The sequence below is a fragment of the Mesoplodon mirus genome, assembly GCF_964341445.2.
Source record: "Mesoplodon mirus genome assembly, chromosome: 4".
Classification (NCBI taxonomy): Eukaryota; Metazoa; Chordata; class Mammalia; order Artiodactyla; family Ziphiidae; genus Mesoplodon; species Mesoplodon mirus.
The window spans coordinates 49,472,309-49,492,091 of record NC_138979.1 but is presented as its reverse complement, the minus strand read 5'-3'; the positions used below and the strand labels follow the sequence as shown (position 1 = coordinate 49,492,091).

At 39.0% G+C, this 19,783-nt stretch overlaps 1 protein-coding gene across 3 annotated transcripts in view; it reads right to left on the bottom strand.

Annotated features, from left to right (window-relative positions):
• Nucleotides 1-16,496, bottom strand: part of MINDY2 (MINDY lysine 48 deubiquitinase 2) — an 87,581-nt gene extending 71,085 nt beyond the window's left edge. For all 3 annotated transcript variants that reach the window (XR_014293749.1, XM_082617722.1, XM_082617723.1), the window contains exons 1-2: nt 15,529-16,496; nt 1,815-1,872 (exon numbers count right to left, since the gene is read on the bottom strand). Coding sequence is in view for 2 of the 3 variants with exons in the window: in XM_082617722.1 (XP_082473848.1) it covers nt 1,815-1,872; nt 15,529-16,374 (904 nt within the window). In the remaining variant the exon portion in view is untranslated. The remainder of the gene's footprint in view (nt 1-1,814; nt 1,873-15,528) is intronic.
• Nucleotides 16,497-19,783: the final 3,287 nt, after the last annotated feature.

Here is a 19,783-nt window from a genome sequence, read left to right as displayed (position 1 = left end):
AATGCCAATAAACATTCCAAAACCAAAATCCTGATATTCCTCCCTAAACATGTTCCTTCCATTTTTTCCTGTTTCAGTTGATATTAACTTTGTCTTTCCAGTTGTTCAAACCAAAAATCATGGGGTAACCCTTGACTTCACTCTCACTCCACATTCAACTGATCGGCAAATTCTGTCAGCTCTATATTCAGAATCTGACCATATTTTATAATCTCCACTTCTACTACCCTGCTTGAAGCCACCACCATCTTTTGCCAGTTTTAACAGCTTGCTAACCAATCTCTCTGCTTCTGTCTTTACACCACTAAGTTCTATTTTCAACATAACAGCCAGAGAATTCTTGTTAAACTCAAAGTCAGATCATCAGTCCTCTGTTCAAAATCCTTTAATGGCTTCCCAATCACCCACAGCAAAAGTCAAAGTTGCTATAATAGCCTAGGGTTCTGTATGATATGATCCCATTACCTCTAATCTCATCTCCTAATACTTCCCCTTTGCACAGTCCTTGGCAGTCATACTGGCTGTTCATCAAAAGCACTAAGCATATTTCAGCCTTTTCCATGAAATACAATTTAGAAATCACAAAGTTTAAGAATCACCAAGCTAGAGTAAAAGAGGTTTAAATAGAAATTCTATTTCCAGACATCTAGATATTGAAAGTAATCTACACTTAACTATGAGGCTCCCTAGCCAGTGAGCAGGATTAAATGACATTAATTACATAAAGAAAAAGGTCTTCCAGGGTTTCCCTGGTGGCACAGTGGTTGAGAGTCCGCCTGCCGATGCAGGGGAAGCGGGTTCGTGCCCCGGTCCGGGAAGATCCCACATGCCGCGGAGCAGCTGGGCCCATGAGCCATGGCCGCTGAGCCTGCGCGTCCGGAGCTTGTGCTCCACAACGGAAGAGGCCACAACAGTGAGAGGCATGCGTACCACAAAAAAAAAAAAAAAAAAAAGAAAAAGGTCTTCCAAAAGCTCTAATCTCAATTACTTCACTAAACCTATACCTCACACACACACAAAAAAAATCAGTTAGCTAGTTGTCTGGAATGGCATAAATAAACTAATCAGCTAATAAGATTTTTTTAAATAAAAATTTAATTATTAAACAGCTGTAAGAATATGGATTAAGATTTCTGATTTGGTAATAGTATAAATATATAAATTCTTATTTGCTAAATTATAAAAGACCACAGGGTGATATACAACAACCTGCTCTGTAAACAAGTTCTACTCAATGCAACTGGTCTGCAAACTGTGTATTATGGTCTGTTTTGAAATAAGAATCTTGCATAAGAATGCAATTCAGTACACTGCTTCCTTCATCAAGAAAAATTGGCTATCAAAAAATTTCAGATGGACTAAAATGTTTTACACTCTAGTATAAGCCTCTGTTTCACTGCAGACTGGTAACTAATATTTTATAGACTGACAGAGGTCCATGAAACATATTTTGGGTAGCACTGCTCTAAATCACCTCCTGGGATTTAATTCAAGTCTACTCAATATTTTAAAACACTACCTACATTCAATGTTAGAGTTTTTGTGCCATTTCCCAATCTGTAGTTTATTGGAATTAATATGTACCTTGTTTTCTAGATGTCACTAGTCTCTTTATTTATATTAAAGAATTTTAATGCTGGTCAGAAAGAAGGCATCCAATAACAGAAACATACTGATAAAATTTTTTAATTAAGAGATTAAAAATTATAACTTAAAAATAGCCTCAAAAAGGTGAAATTTGGTAATATATTAGCTTTGAAAACTTTGGTTTATTTTGAAAGAGATATAAAAATCATTCACTTTTCAACACTAACCTAAATATTCCATCAGCTGTTCAGCAGTTATGATTTCCATCATCGGTGGAAGTTTCACCTGAAAAACAAAGTATTTTTCTATAAAATCAAATGTTTTAGATAATTAAAGTGTTTCTTCAGTCAGAAACACAAGTATGTATGTGTATTATATGTATCCACTGTATGTATACAACACTCACATTTAAAAATCTTTGTAACTAATCTTTAATACAACAAAGCCAATCCTATCACCATAAAATTTACAGGGTGATACCAGATCTCAGAGAGTCAATGAGAAATCTATTTTCAAAGCCAAGTGCTATGCCTTTTGTCACCCATCCTGATTGTCATTATGCACCTGCAACAGTGTCCTGCATGATAGAAAATACAGTTTAAGGGCAGGAAGAGGCACCGAACATGTTTTGACAGGTCACCCATGCAGCAGTTTTACTGAAGACAGGCTTAACACAGGTCAATATTCCATTACTTCAGTCTACCTGGGCCATTTTTTTTTTGTTGAGTAGCTAAAATGAATACAGTATAAAGGATGGTCATAAACTGAAGGATTCATACTATATGAGTCAACCTGTAAAATTTAAAAACAGGCAAAATTAAACTTTACTGTTTAGAGCTGTACATGTATAAAGAAAAGAAAATGGATACTATAAAAATTAGGAATGTGGTTAACCCTAGGGATAAGAGAAGGAGTTATAGTTGTAACAGGACATGTAAGAGACCTCTGGGGTGCTGGCAATGCTCTATATCTTGACTTGCATGGTAGTTCCACTGTTTGCTTTATGATAACTTGTTAAACTGGACATCTCCGTTTTATGTACTTTTCTGTATGCGCTATATGTCACAATAAAATGGTTAAAAGTAGATATATATGTTATAGTCATATTTAAGTTTCAAAAGTTATGTCAGCTGCAACACAGTCTAAATGAATTTTTCAAATGTATTATCAGATGAATTACATAGATATTACAGCCAATGATTGAAATATTTTAGCTGACTTATTGAAAAGCATACTCCTTGGTATATTCATGGAAGAAAAATAAGTACTGTAGGATGCAAACTCGAACAAAATAATTAACATAGCAATGACAGAATAGCAGCATAATTAAAAATTCCTCAGGAATTACTATTTCAGGATCATTTAAATGAGCAATTTCTCCAACAAGTGTTGAAGAAGGTACTCTGGATCTTTATGTTACCAAATGTAGTAACAGTATGTCACAATTTTTTGTTTGTTTTAATCAATGAATAAAGTAAGTGCTAAAAAAGATCCCTGTAAAACAGAACAGTTTTAGACCCTCTGAAAGCATACATGACAGTTGGTACTTATGAGTTAGTCATCCAGTGGCTTTATCACTCAGTGAAAACCAAGAGTTGCCATGGAAGTTTTGATCATTACTTGTTTCTAAATTATTCTTATTTTCTAGGACACTTCTTAAAATTGTAATAGACTTTTTTTTCTTTTTTTTTTTTGGCTGTGCTGCACGGCATGCGGGATCTCAGTTCCCCGACCAGGGATCGAATCCATGCCCCCTGCAGTGGCAGCGCAGAGTCTTAACAACTGGACCACCAGGGAAGTCCCAGAAATTGTAATAGACTTTTTTTTGGAAGCAGTTTTAGGTTTACAGAAAAATTCAGCAGGAAGTACAGAGAGTTCCCATAAAGAGTATATTTTTCAAATTGAAACTCATTGGCAAATTATAGTCCCCTGCTTGTTTTTCTAAATAAAGTTGTATTGGGTGTCATTCTCATTTGTTTATGGACTGTCTTTGGCTGCTTTTGCACTATAATAACAGAGTTGAATCTTTGCAACAGAGACAATATGGCCTACAAAGCCTAAAATATTTACTATCTGGTCCTTTACAGGAAAAGTATGTTGAACCCTGCTTTAGATGATTTTAACTGCTTTTAGATAATATTTTATCAAGGTGTTTCAATACCACTTTGAAGGTCTGATATTTAAACCAGTAGTTTATATACACTGTGGATATTTACATTCTGAATAACTGTCAGACCACTCTGAAAGTCCAATTTTCACCTAACAAGCTTCTTAAATGAGACCTATATATTCTTTTATTTCAGACAAATTCAGTGCAGAAATATATTCACCAGAAAATCCCATAAACAAATAGCTTATCCTCTTTTGGTCAATGTAGTAATCCCACTATAAAATTGTCAATAAGAAACCAAGGCACTAACAAGTATATGTATTTGGGAAATACATTCTACAATCCTAGATTTCTACAAATAGATGATTTCAGGGTTTAGTCTTGAAATTCCCAAATAATAACAACTGCCTCTCATGTCTTGCTTCAAACATTTGAAATAGGAAATGACAACCTTTATAGAGATTTTAGAAGTGGGACAACAAATACGCAAATATTTTAACTATTCCCAAGCATACTGAGTGGTATATTCATTTCCCGAATCTTAGCCAACAAAATATTCTGGATGTTCACTAAAGCTAGGGACAAAAGAGTATAATAGTGAAGAAATGTCTGCCTCCCTCCCACTAATACTTTGGAGCCATCAACAGATCTTAGTTTTTTTAACCACAAAATGATCTTCCTGGATGCTTGCTTCTCTTTTTGCTTCCCTCTACCACCATCACCACAAAAGCAAATTGCTGAAGATTTTGTTAATGATCCTAAGACTTCCTTTCCTTTGTCTCTTTAGAGTCTGTTAAAGAAAAAACAGGTTATGGGAAAGCTAGCTAACGATACAGAATTTAAAATTGTGGCATTCTGTCTGATTCTCTAAATTTTAAATCTTATGATGAAAAACAGACAAACAAATGAAGTATGACCTAGGTTCTCAGATGGTCCTCTTTTAGTAATAATCTATAACATATTGTTTACAAGTAAATTAATGTATTCAAGGACACCTGGAAGGTACTCTAAGTAGTTTAAATATTCTTCCTAAAATTTGAGCAAAACCTCTTAGTACATATTCACACACAGTTTCAAATTAATAGAGTCCAAATAAAATGAAGCTTTTATCATCTAGGAAAATAAATTATGTCCTATCCTATAAATATTTTATTATTCTAACTAGATTTCTATTAAAATTAATATTTAAATAAAATATTTAATATTAAACATTTAAATTAACAAAAGAATATTTAAGTTAACAAAAGGAAATAGCTACTACAACTCCAAATATTCAACTATAGGATAAAGCATCATTAATTCAGCCCAATTATTCTGTAATTCTTAGTCATTCGAAGAGTGAAGTGTACTTGAGAAAAGACTCAAGAGAGACCAAAAATAAAAATAACAAAACCTGCTTAAAATGTTAATATCCTGAAGAGAAATGTAAAACATCTCAAACGTGATATGCCAAGATTTTGATACCTATAATTTTGATATAGAGGAGAGGGGGGAGAGAAATGCACGGGACCCAGTAATAACAAAGAAATAAGGAACAGTTTATATAGCTAATGGTAAGTATGAAAACGACCAGCCAAAGAATATTGTTAAATGTTTAATTAGAATACCAATTAATAAGTACTCAAGAAACACAGTTTGGGGCTTCCCTGGTGGCACAGTGGTTAAGAATCCACCTGCCAATGCAGGGAACACGGGTTCGAGCCCTGGTCCGGGAAGATCCCACATGCTGCGGAGCAACTAAGCCTGTGCACCAAAACTACTGAGCCCGTGCTCTGGAGCCTGCGTGTCACAACTACTGAAGCCAGCACGCCCTAGAGCCTGTGCTCTGCAACAATCAATCAATGTGATACACCACATTAACAAACTGACAAAAAAATCATATAATCATCTCAATAGATGCAAAAAAAGCTTTTGATAAAATTCAACATCGATTTATGATAAAAACTCTCAACGAAGTGGGCATAGAGGAAACATACCTCACCATAATAAAGACCATTTATGACAGGGCCACAGCTAACATCATACTCAATGGTGAAAAGCATTTCACCATTTCCTCTCAGATCAGGAACAAGACAAGGATGCTCAACCACTTTTTTTTTTTTTTTTTTTTTTTTTTGGCCACCCAGTGTGGCTTGTAGGATCTTAGTTCCTGGACCAGGGATTGAACCTGTGCCCCCTGCAGTGGAAGAGCGGATTCCTAACCCCTGGATCACCAGGGAATTCCCATTACCACTTTTAATCAACATAGTATTGGAAGTCCTAACCACAGCAACCAGACAAGAAAAAGAAATAAAAGGAATCCAAACTGGAAAAGAAGTAAAACTGTCACTGTTTGCAGATGACATGCTATACATAGAAAATCCTAAAGACACCACCAAAAAGCTACCAGAACTCATGAATGAATTTGGTAAAACTCCAGGATACAAAATTAATATACAGACTTCTAAAAACAGCAACACTTTCTTTCAATGAAATCTTATATAAAACATTATCTGAAATATATGTATATATATGTGTGTGCGTGTGTATTTTTTTTTTTTTTGGCTGTGCCGCACAGCATGTGGGATCTTAGTTCCCCAGCCAGGGATCAAACCCGTGCCCCCTGCAGTGGAAGCACAGAGTCTTAACCACTGGACCTCCGAGGAAGTCCCGTGAAATATATTTTAAATGAAGAACTGACAGAACTTTGTGACCAGTGAAAAGTGGAGGATGATGGGAAAAGAAAAATTGAAGTTGACTCTAAGGCTCAGGGAACTCTAAAACTTAAGATCCATACATTTAATAAAAATAAGACATTTGGTAAGGGAAGGTAAGTTTGTAGAAGAAAATGATGTCTGCTTCATAACTGTGAAATTTAGTTGGACATTCAAACAGAAAGTTGAGTTAGAACTCAGGAGACAAAATTTTTTTTTTTAATATTTATTTATTTAGTTAGTTAGTTGCACCAGGCAGGCTCCTTAGTTGCAGCTCGCAGGCTCCTTAGTTGCAGCTCACAGGCTCCTTAGTTGTGACATGCATGTGGGATCTAGTTCCCTGACCAGAGATTGAACCTGGGCCTCCTGTATTGGGAGCATGGAGTCTTAACCACTGTGCCACCAGGGAAGTCCCAGGAGACAAATATTTTTAATTTGTCCGTGAATTATTTGATTCCTGTGCTGTAGTCTGTTTTTGCATTACTTATGGTAAAAAGGATCACTAAATAATACAATTTCTTGGGATTTCCCTGGTGGTCCAATGGTTAGGGCTCCGCACTTCCACTGCTGGGGGTGTGGGTTCAGTCCCTGGTTGGGGAACTAAGATCCTGCAAGCAGCACAGCGCGCCCAAAAAAAAAAAAAAAATTTCTTCTCAGTTCAAGTTTCACTGATTGTGAATATGCAGCAAATCATATAGTATGCGTAATTTTTTTAAGTTGAAATTGTAAAGAAATAATATTATAAGTATTATTAATGGGAATCAAAGAGACGAAATGCAGCTTTTTTCAAAATAAGGGCTAAAAAACTTAAGGATCCTTTCAACATGCCTTTAATTCTGGCTCCAGCAAATAAACATGTATTATAAGCTATTATACATCATGCTTTATATTCTAATTTCTTATAGGTAATATTCATTTATTATTAAGAATAATTACTGTAATTAAAAATACTAAAAATATAACTTTCTACATGCCATCAGTATTTCAAATCAGGAAAATTTAATAAGAGACAACTTTCAACTTCGGCCAGTCTGAAACACCTTTACCCTCAATGTTTATCAGAACTTAGACCCCATTCTCAGAGTAATATCGAGGCCTATTTAAAACTATTTAAAACCATCAGAAACTGCAGATATATTCACATGTATTAGATTTTCAAGAATGTCCTATTTTATATGCAATTCAAAGGTTTTAGAACAATGAAGAACATTTTTCCAGTGAAATTTTACCAGTAAAAGATGTATAATAAAAGAAGACAGCTTGGGGCTTCCCGTGCAGTGGTTAAGAATCCGCCTGCCAATGCAGGGGACACCGGTTCGAGCCCTGGTCCGGGAAGATCCCACATACTGTGGAGCAACTAAGCCCATGCACCACAACTACTAAGCTTGCGATCTAGAGCCAGCAAGTCACAACTACTGAAGCCAGTGCGCCTAGAGCCCATGCTCCGCAACAAGAGAAGCCACCACAATAAGAAGCCCGTGCACCACAACGAAGAATAGCCCCCGCTCACTGCAACTAGAAAAAGCCTGCGTGCAGCAACAAAGACCCAAGGCAGCCAAAAATAAATAAATAAATTTATAAAAAATAAATAAATATAAATAAATACAACTTAAAAAAAAGGCATCTTTAGTTCAAATTTCACTGGACTTATATTTAAGCAGCTCAGCAAGCTTACCATGCTGAAAATATACCCAAAGAAAAAGTGACAGTGAAACATTTATATTAATTGGTTGAAAGACAGATGAGAATAAGATGAGACAAGAGAACAGTTAAAAGGCTACTAAAGTAGTCCAGGAGAGAGATGAAAGTGGCCTGAACTAGGGTAGTGGCAGGAGAGAGAAAACTTAACTACTGAAAATATCAAAGAAAATACTTAATAAACTTTGATGGTAAAGGCAAGCTCATTCACCACAGAACTCAAGAAAGGCTCTGAAATTGGAAGTGTCAGATAATTAAGAGGACATGGGATAAAACACAGGGGGCTAAAAACAGAAGGAATCTATACAAAGAACAGATCCCCAGGATTTGTTCTAAGGCATCGTGAAGTCTATTTCTGCTTCTCTGACTTTATCACTAGCTCTTCTTCCACCCTGGTTTGTCCCAGGCCTATTGTCCACCAGGCTTACTGTTACCTTGAATTTCAACTTTCCAACCAAATATCTGAAGTAAGAGCTCAGGTTCTGGAGTGGGTATAAACTTACCTTGGGTAAGTTATTTACACTTTATGCACCTCAATTTTCTATGTACGTAAAATAGGAACAATATCTACACAAGGATTTCATGATGTGGTTGAGAAAATTAAAAGAGAAAATGCATATAATACATGTAGAATACTTAGCATAGTATCGACATAAAAATAATTGAGTACTTACTGTTACTATTCAAAGCCCTAGGATTACTGATACCACCTGTGCTCAAATGTCCTTCACCTGGGACTTAACAGAGACAAGGATGGAAGGAGAATGGGAAGGTTTTCCACTGAAGGACTACTCATAGCAAAGGGAGAGGACATCACTAATAGGACAACCACCACAGGGAGTATTCATAATATCATCAGCCCATATCCACTTTATCTGACAAACCCAGAGATATTACACCAATCCTAATTCTTAGGAAAGACTGGAAATGAAAGCCTTGGAAGTGTTGCTTGCACCTTTTGTGTAAACAGAACTCTACCACTGTGTGAAGTTTTTAATCTCTTCTTACAGGATCTATATTAAAAAACAAACAGGGTAGGGCCTCCCTGGTGGCGCAGTGGTTGAGAGTCCGCCTGCCGATGCAGGGGATACGGGTTCGTGCCCCGGTCTGGGAGGATCCCATATGCCGCGGAGCGGCTGGGCCCGTGAGCCATGGCCGCTGGGCCTGCGCATCCGGAGCCTGTGCTCCACAACGGGAGAGGCCACAACAGTGAGAGGCCCGCATACCGCAAAAAGAAAAAAAAAAAAAAACAAACAGGGTGGGCAGAGGCTAAAATGGAATCTTCAGCTCACCACCTGTTTTTCCATTTTTATAAGTAATACACTTGGAAATCCTCAAAAGAGCTTTGTGCCTACTTTAGGAAAAGGGGAATATGAGAAAATTTGTGCAGTTGCAATATTCCTATGAGTCAGGAGGTGAAAAAAGAAAGTAAAACCTAGTCAAAAGTAAGAAGAGGTATCTGTGAAAAGGTATGAGAAAAGAAAAGTCATCAAGGAGGGAGGGAGAACTAGAGCAAAAGCTTTCTTGTAAGAAGCTCACCCTCTGCAGGTGATAATGAGACAGAGGATATGTCCTCTTGAACTTCACTGAATTTTCTGCTAATGGCCTTTTGCTCATTTTGCTCTTGGGTCACTCATCTTTTTCTTTCTAATTTATAAGAGCTCTCTGTAAATTAAGAAATTAGGCCTTAGACACATAGAGTAATCTAGCAGATAATTCCCTTAGTTTGTAGTGTGTGTTTTGACTTGACTTAGTTCCTGGTGAAGTTTTTTTGGGGAAGGGGTATCTTTTTGTCCTTTTTTTTAACCTTAAGTTTTTTGTTTTTTACTGAATCAAATGTATCAATTTTTATTTTATATTGATAGTTTCTAGGTTTAATGTCTGGAACAACAAGCCTAAGGTAAACAAACTTGCTTAAGAATCCTGCTGTTCCTCCCTTGATGTGGAGTAGGAGATCGTCTCAGCATCTGCTAAGCAAAGGAAGAAGAGGAAGAATTTCCCACCCAAAGGACTAGGGAGGAGAGGGGATGTGCTTCCAGCATCTTAAATCAGAATAGTGCATTCAGTCTTCCACTAAAATGCTACATAATAATTAGATACATAATGATTAGATATTACAATACTATATGTCTTCTATTACAATGTACAGTATAAGTTATATATATGTGTGTATGTGTGTATATATATATATTTTGAGTATGTGGGCTTTAGAACCTATATTCTTTCTATAAGAAAACAAAAGTGTGACAAAGCAGGGACTCCCTCTATTATTAAAGTAATACCTTCATAAACATAAAAATATTAAGGCAGAAGCTTTTAAAAATGTTTCATAATGCAAAATTTGAATCATATGGAAAAGCCAAAAAGTAACAGCATAATGAACTTCCAAGTACCCATCACTTTGCTTCAGTATTTATAACATAGGCCAATAACATCAGAAAGTAAATTTTATATTTTATATATCTTCTGACTTGTTGATTTTTATAAACACAACTGATTAATTGGGTCACAGCCCTCAAATAAACCTATAAATGGCATTGTTTTATGACAGATAAAATGAAAGATTAAAGAAAAACTATTAAAAAAACACCAGAAACAGTCTAAAATAAAGAAGCAAAATGAAAATGTATTCTAAGACTTCAATTTGGGTCAATTTACCTGGTGTCAGCTAAAGAGAATTAGAAATTTGAGCTTGAATTAAATTTAATAAACAGATTTCCTTCTTTCTTGATTTGTTGGATTATCACAGCTCAACTATTTTACAGATTAGTGATGATCACCTACTTTCCATCAGTCCTAAACCAACACTTTTCATTAAAACTCCAACATTTCCAACTCAGTACTTACCATGTTTGATAATTTTAACTGTCATCTCTCACCCAGAATCATCATGGCACTTACTTCCTTTGAACCACTCAAATCTTCCTAATGTATTCAGTTTATTGATTTTTTTTTTTTTTTTAGTTCCTCAACCAGGGACTGAACCCGCGCCCCCTGCAGTGGAAGCGCAGGGCCTTAACCATTGGACCGCTAGGAAATTCCTTACTGATTTTTCTCATTACTTCATTCTTCCCCCAAAAATATGATCAACTGTTTTACTTTCAATTCTTAATTCCATTGACTCTCCATGAAGCAACCCTTGAAAAGCCCAATACATGATAATCCTAACCAGCCATTCTTCCTGCTCCTATTTCCAGGGATGAGAGAACTATCGGGGGGGGGGGGGGGAAGCAAAATTGACATACTAGAAGTTTTAAAAGAATACCCCCAATTTATCCATGGCCACTGACTACTTTCTGCTTATGCCTCAAATTCCTAGGCATAATCTTCAACGAGATGAGAACTTCTTCAAAACACAACATAAATTTCTCACGAAATTCACCCTTCGATGCTTTACAACTTCTCTCCTTAATTACTGGCAAGTTCAATAGCTATTACTGATGAGATCATCTGTTATTCTGCCAAAATGGAGAATGAGGCCTCAATTTTCATGTCTCTCTATCTTAACATGACCTTGTCTTTGTATCTTCCTTCCATTACTTCAGAAAAAAAGATTGTTGTTGTTCTCCTCTGAAGAGAATTTTACCACCTATTCTGAGGATTCCATGTTATCCTGACTTTTTAGCGACCTTGTTCTCATATCTGTCCTTTTTGGCAAAATCTTTCCTACTCCAATAGTTCCTTGATGCTGCTGCATTTAACAATGATAACTGACCTTTTTTTTTTTTTTTAAATTAGAGTCTCTCTCCCACACTACTATCATGACTTTGTCCTATCTCTAGTTCTCATTTACATCTCAAATTGTGCCTACACTGATTTCTTTTACACACTCTCATCTTTACCGCTTAGCATTCTCTTCTCCCCAACAACTTTATTCCTCTGTTTTCCTCTTTATTCCTCTGTTTTCTCTATGTCTACTGGAGAACTGGATGGAAGAGGGAGCAAGAAAATAGAGGGAGGATGTTTATAATGGCAATTTGTAGTTCCTCACATATACTGGGATGGCAAATAGTTGAGAACTATTCACCACTCTCTTTGGAGAATTCATTTATTCTCACAGATACCATACTTATATCTATGCAATAATTCTCCAGTTCAATTTTTCTCATAATTTTGACGTCTTTCCTGAGGCCCACTCTATGTTTCTGGAGGCATAATGAACATTTGTATTTTTATGTCCCACTAACAGACAATTCCAACCTGACACAGCCAAACTCTGACATCAACTTTCCCATCTAAAACACATTCTCTACCTTTTGAATGATCCAACCAATCTTTATTACCCGATTAGAAAAAGTGTCACATCCTTCATTTCCTATATCCAGATAGCAATCAATTCATCATTTAGGCTGTGACATTATCCTCATCAGAGAGAAGGGGCAGAAAATTTCCCATCCAAAAGAGCTATCCTCATCAATTCTTCCCGCTACACTCACTACAATCTCACCTCCAGTCTAATCTCAAATGAAAAGACCCCTTTCTTTATGTCATCCCTCTATCCAGTAATTTATAGTAGCTTCCTATTATCAGCTGTATATAAAGTCTAAACATGTCTAATGATGGGTCCTCTGAAATCTGACAACTACCTTCATACCCTATTTACTATTTTTCTCTACTACAGCATTTCTCAAGCTTTTTGGTCTCAAGACCCTCTTCAGTCCTAAAAATTATTGAGGATCCCAAAGAGCTCTTGTTTAAGTGGATTATATCTCAAGATTTACCATACTAGAAATAAAAATTGAGAGAAATTTTAAACACAAGAATGCACGAGCACAGATTCTGTTAACTGTCAGAGCAATTATGTCATCACACATCATACAGCCTGAAAAACTCTACTGACACTGAGAGAATGAGAGCGAAAAAGGCAAAAAACAACTTAGTACTATTATGAACAGTACTGACCTCAGAAGCCCTGGCTCACTTTGAGAACATTGCTCTATCCAACCTTGCTTCTCTTAATCGCTCTCCCCATCAATCACTGATGATTACTGATGAATAATTTTCGTGTGCATCAATAGCCTTGAGGCAGAAAAGAGGCTAAGAACCAAAGATTTATAAAACAATCTCGAAGTTCCTTAGCATGCCTGCTCATTCAGAGTCTAACCCACCTGTCAATTTTATTTCCTGCTACTGCCATTTCCTTCTCCTCCTCCACTGCACTCCAAGCAAGGTTGGAGTCTCCAAATAGAACAAACCTTTTTCTGCTTCAGCATCTTTGAACACACTATTCCCTCTGCCTGGAAGGAACTTCTCTTTTTTTTTTTTTTTTTTTTTTTTTTTGCGGTATGCGGGCCTCTCACTGCTGTGGCCTCTCCCGTTGCGGAGCACAGGCTTCAGACGTGCAGGCTCGGCGGCCATGGCTCACGGGCCCAGCCGCTCCGCGGCATGTGGGATCTTCCAAGACCGGGGCACGAACCCGTGTCCCCTGCATCGGCAGGCGGACTCTCAACCACTGCGCCACCAGGGAAGCCCGGAAGGAACTTCTCTTACTCATCCATCAGACCCAGTACACAGGTTACCTCTTCTGTGAAGCTTTCCCTTGACATGTTCCATTCCCAATTACACTTTTCTCTGTAATTCCATAGCATATTTAGAAATTCTACATTGCAATGTGGTTATTGTTTATATGTCTGTCTCCCCATTACTAATGAGCTACATGAGGGCACACATGCATCTTACTCATCTTTGTATTTCTAGTACCTCACATATAGTGGGAACCCAAATGTATGCCGTCTTTCAAAGACCAATTCAATGCTTATCTATCCCCAAATATTTGAGACCACGGTACTTGCTCTTTCCTCTGAACTTCTGCAGTACTTTGTAGAAACTAGGAAGTGAGAAAAGCCTAAAGGAAACTGTTACTCCTTCTGATAGAAAGACTGGGGACTTTGGCTCATAGGATGAAATTTGACTCCTTAGTCTGACATTCAAGGGCTTTCATCAAGGAGCTCTTCACCTTTTCGATCTTATTTTCTATTATCCTGCAATATGAACTTACCGCTCCTGTCATCCAAAACATACACACACACACACACACATTATCCATTTTATTTTCATCCCTTTTATTTATACCCTTCCCTCTCCCAGGAATTCCATTTTCCTGTTATTTTAAATCCTACTTTTCCTTAAAAGCTTCCTTCAAGATCTAAAAATTCCATGAAGCTCTCTGGAACTATGCCAGACCAAAGGAAAACTTCCCCTTTTGGGATGTCTAATGCATTTCAATCTGCTTCCTATAACCTAGCATTTATAGTGTATTGTCTTGCATTGTTCTTTAGTAATTTCAAGTAAGTCGATGCTGCAACTCCAAATAGCTCAACAGCTCTTCAAGAGCAGGCAGTTTTCTCTCAAAACATTTTAGTGCCATTATGTACTAGATACTGGTAAGATATAATCTTATTTCTTTTGCATTAGCCCTTGCTAGAAAGGAAGATGAGGGGACTTAATAAACACTGTTTCCTTTACTTGATTTTCTTCCTAACTAGTCACAGTAATCCAGATTATTTTTTTCTAGGGAACATTTTATCTATAGATACAATTCTCAATTTAAAAGTAAAATATGTACTCTAAGATGCATCTTCTCAGCACTCTAAAACTGCAAGCTTAAATAAGACACTTCATTTACAGGTCCTCAATATATTGAGTCCTCAATATACTTCCTTTTGAAGGGCCCTTCCCTCTTTTGCTCCTTTAACTTGAATATATCTTTTCTTATTTTAGTTGTTATAATATTAGCTCCCTTAACACATTCTGATGTGTGGTTACTGGTAATAATGCCAGACTATTTAAGTAGAGTCAAAGAAATGAGGCACGTAAAAATCATTCATAAAATAAAAACAATCTTTGAAAACCAAGAAGTTATGGTAATTAGGTCTCAGGCCACTGCTTTTCCTTAAATGGAATTTGTCTAAGGGGCCACATCTTCCCCAGCACCATGTCCTTAAGTATCCACACCCAAATGGAGCAAGCAGGAGTTGGAAAATAGACTAAACGTAACCATCAAAACTTGCACCCTGATATCACGGATTGATGGTAACTTCTGAAGATGACCTTCCCCATTTCTTCACTCTTTTGCATATGTGATAAGGTCAGTAAGAAGGAATAACACAGAAAAATATAGGTTAAAAAAATAAATCAAAGGGTTTAGGATGCTCCTAGTCCCGGTTGTTTCCAAGTATATCAGCCATAGCTGAATGCTGAACGCTCATCACTAAACACTACAAGAGAGACCTGAGGTTGCTGGCAATTCTTTCTGACATACATATGAAAACACTCTTCCAACAAGAGAGTCTCAGAACGAGTTTCATGAAAGAAGAAAAAGGGATGGATTGATGAATGAGGGAAAAAAAGGAAGAAGCCATCAGCTGACAGGCAGCAGCTCCCTCGCCCCGTGTTCCCCCTCCCCGAAAGCTGTAGGAAATAGAAAGCTGCGGAGTGTACCTTCCAGGCCAGAAGCAAAACATTGAGGATGGCCAGTAAAGGGCAGGGGCCATTCTCATTCTGCGTGATGATGGGTGTGTTCTCTTCCTTCCACTGGATCCACTTGATATGATAAACAGATTGTCCCGGGAAGCGTTCCTTGGAGGCCGCCAGCACCTGGGCTGCCTCCCCCTCCTCCTGCTCCTCCTCTCGGCACAGAGGCACAGCCCGGGGCAACACCGCCGCGCCCTCCTCCTCCTCGGGGACCCTGTTCTCAGCTCCTTCCTCACTATTGAACTCGGAGCTACTTGGGAAAGAATGCAGGTTAGAGAACGACTCCAAGGAGTCCAGGCTCGGCGATTCCCCGGGAGGGCTCGGGTCGCTGCAACTGCTGCTGAGGCCGCCGCCGCTGCTGGGCTCCTCGGAGCCCGCGGCCGCCGACTCTGCCTGGCAGGTGCCGGCGGGATCCGCGAGGGCGCCCGCGTCTCCGGCCGGACCCAACTCATGGTCGGCTCCGGCCTCAGCTGCCTCCGGGGAGGCGGTCACCTTGTGCTGCCCTGTCAGAGGCGCCTTCTGGGCAGCAGGACTCTCCAAATCGCTCCCCTTCAAGTCCAAGCCCGGGAGGGAGCTGCAGGGTACGAGAACCCGAGGCGAGCCGGCGGGAGAAGCCGAGTCCGAGAGGCTCCTCCCGGCGGCTGCCGCCCCCTGCCCCTTCCCGCCGCTGCTCTCCGCCGCCCATACTCCAGGACCATACCCAGCGGCGAGCCTGGTCTCCTGTCGCCCTTCCTGCGGAGAACCTGTCCCTGGCGCCGGGCCGGCGGCCACTCCGTGTTCTAGCGGCTGCAGGCTCTCGGGGCCGCTCTCCATACCCAGCCGCCCGCCCCTCGCTCTAAAGAGACCGCGGCGGGTTCTCCTCAGACAGCGCCTCAGACGCCATGACAGCGGCACTGGCAGCTACAGCGCCCTTGCGCGGCCTGGGCCAGGCACGTCAAGAGGAGGGCACCGGGAGCGCGCGCGCGCCGCCGCCGCGCTGTCCGTGGGCCCTGGGCATTCCTGCGCGCCGCTGAGGGAGGTCGAAACTCGCAGCGGCCGCCTACGCGGCCCCGCCCCTCCCGCGCGCCCGCGCGCTCTTGCTCGCGCGGGGCGTGGAGGGCGAGGCTAGGAGGGTGTGGCCAGGAGGAAAACATCCTCTCATTTTGTGGCCGGAAGTTGGACTCTGGGGCAGCTCGACCGCGCGCGGCTTCTTTAAAGGCCAGCTGGGTAGGCGGTCAGCTAGATGTGACCCTTCAGAACTGGGTCGTGTGTGGTTCAGCCTTGGACTGAGGGATGGGGAGGTGGCAGTGGTTGTAGTATTTGGAAAAGAGCTCATCCCTGAAGAGCTCCGGAGATTTGTTTCCCCAGCTTGTAATATGGAAAATGGAAGGAATTTCTTACGAGATATAGATTTTTAAAGACTGGAATCCACTCGAGGTGTTTGGATTACTGCACTGCACAATTTCCAGTCTCCCTCGGTTTTGGCTGAGAAACACCGTGTTCCTCACCAGCTACTGGTGAAAACGTTCGCCCTACATGAGGCATCAGTGCGGTTGTGGATATTGGCCTGCGCGGCAAAAAAAGTGGGTAATTTGGGCCAATCATAATAAATTAGCTTGTGCTTGCATTAGCCAAGTCTTTGCTGTTTTGTTGACTTGGCCTCATTTTGCATGGAGTGGGAAGTGCCTGTTCCTGAAAAAGTGACTTTTCTATTGAGAATCTACTCCTCTTAAGGCCATTCAGTTTTCAGAGAGGGCAGACAGAGTAGGCTGGAAGTTTTGTTGGTGACAAATAAAAGGGGATTTGGGTGCTAGTCTAACCCACTGCGATCTGTTCCTGACAAGGACTTTTTTTTTTTTTTGTCTTTCCATATTTTCTAGGTTCTGGGGATCCAAAACTTGACAAACGGGTCTTCTTCGTAGTCAGATATATAAATTCCTGATACCTAATAGAATGTGGTCTTTTTGTATCTCTTTTGATTAGGGAAGATAGACGAAATTAGTAAGCAGTGTTGCATTCACTCATTTAACATATTTCAATACCCATTATATTGCTGGATACTATGTTTGGCACAGGGGATGCCATGGTGAATAAGAGGAAGGGCTCATATCTTCTTGCGGTTTACTGTCTAGAGGTTTTTTCTTATTGCTACATTTTAAATATTTGCTTGGGCAGTACAATTTCCTGACAATGTAGAAAAAAGGTGCAACACTCTGAAAAGGTGGAATGCCTTTCCTTCCACCTTTTTACAGTGACACAATGTTATGATATTTATCCAACTCTTGGCAACGAGGAAAATTAGAAGAGATAATAGAAAGCTTCTTCACAATATTGAGTTTAGGTCTCCATGTCAATCTGTAAGCAATAAATACTATTGTTCAAAGTAGAATTTTTCCCTGAAAAATAATTGCAAATGTTAACAGATTTAGATATATGTTGCTAGATTAAGCACTTTACAATATTTAAGATCATTAAGTACAAGTGAGAATATTACAGATTTCAGGAAATTCGGAACTTTGCAAGGTGCCTTGACTATAAAAAGGAGATTTGTAATGGTGTATTACATGAAAAAAATTGAATGAATGAATCATTTGTAGGCCAGAAACCATAGAAGAGCTAAAAATCATGAAACAAGCATCTCAAATAATGACCTTTCACCATTTTTCAAAGATGCTACTTAGATAAATCTTCTTGCTCTGTTAGTTTTTATTAGTATATGTTTCAAATGTTCACATGCATAATTTAATAACTTATTTATAACAAAGAAACAGAACCAGTTTTCCTTTCATATGTTGTCAGCAATTATGTAAGTCAAGATGACCAAATATATGTATTTAAGTTTGTGAAAACGTACATAGTATTTTTCTAAGGGAGGTGGAGAGTGGCATCTAGGGACAAATGTCAGAAGATAATAAACTGGAAAATGTTTCATTCTTTTTTGCTTATTTGCATCTTTAGTTAATTGTGAGATAAAATATACATTTTAAAATAAGCTGGTTACTATCCAAAATTCTTAAATTATTTGTCAGAGTTACAGATGTAATAGTGTTAAAAGTCAAATAGTTTATGTACAAACAAAGCAGTTCTCTGCTCTCTGCCTCCACAATGAAGCAGTCCCATTCAACTCCTAGATATTTTTAGCTCCTTATCTCCATATTTCTGAGCAACATGATTCCACTCTGATTTCTCCATTTAAAAATTGTAGATATTGGGCTTCCCTGGTGGCGCAGTGGTTGAGAGTCCGCCTGCCGATGCAGGGGACACGGGTTCGTGCCCCGATCCCGGAAGATCCCACATGCCGCGGAGCGGCTGGGCCCGCGAGCCATGGCCGCGGAGCCTGTGTGTCCGGAGCCTGTGCTCCGCAACGGGAGAGGCCACAGCAGTGAGAGGCCCGCGTACAGCAAAAAAAAAAAAAAAAAATTGTAGATATTGTTTACTGATTTATTCCCATGAAAGATGGGGATTTTGTTCTTTTCTCTCACACTATTCTTCCTTCTCTTGCTCCAACCTCCCAATTATTTCAAATTTTTGATCAAAGTACTCAAAATTTAAAGCACTAGAGTTATATATATGTTATTCACCACTAAATCAGGTATTTTACTGTGACTGTGATTACTTTTTTTGTTAAAGTTTTGTTTTCCCTGGAATTAACAATTGCCTCATCATTTTGTTTGTTTGCTTTACTCTTCACCTACCACTAACTCAGGCAGACTTACCAGTACGGTCAACCATATCAAGTTACTTCTCACACCCATTTTAATCTTGGATACATCTCTCCTGGAACACTCACTTCTCTTGCTCTGATCTGGACTTGTTTTATAGGCCTGCTGCACAGCTGTCATCCTGGGATTTCTCTTTACTGTTGTTTTAGGAATTCCTTCTTCCTCTCTTACATGTTGATTACTTTCTGTCTTGGATCTCCTGTCTCCCTGTTTCCTTGATTTGGTGGAACATATTCTCAGCTTCCTGAGAAAGAGCCCATTTTTGTAGGTCATGTTTGTTTGAAAATAGCTAGACCTTTATTCTACTTTTACATTTTATAGTTTGGCTGGATATAAAACTCAACATTGGAGATACTTTTTCTTCATTTTAGTCATTGGTCAACTGTCTTCTAGCTTCTAGGTGATTGTAGAGTAGTCTGATACTATTGGACTCTGGATCCTTTGTATATAACCTATTTCTTTGACATTTATTTGATCTTCTTTTTCTTCTTGGTGTTCTGACATTTCAGTATTTGATATAC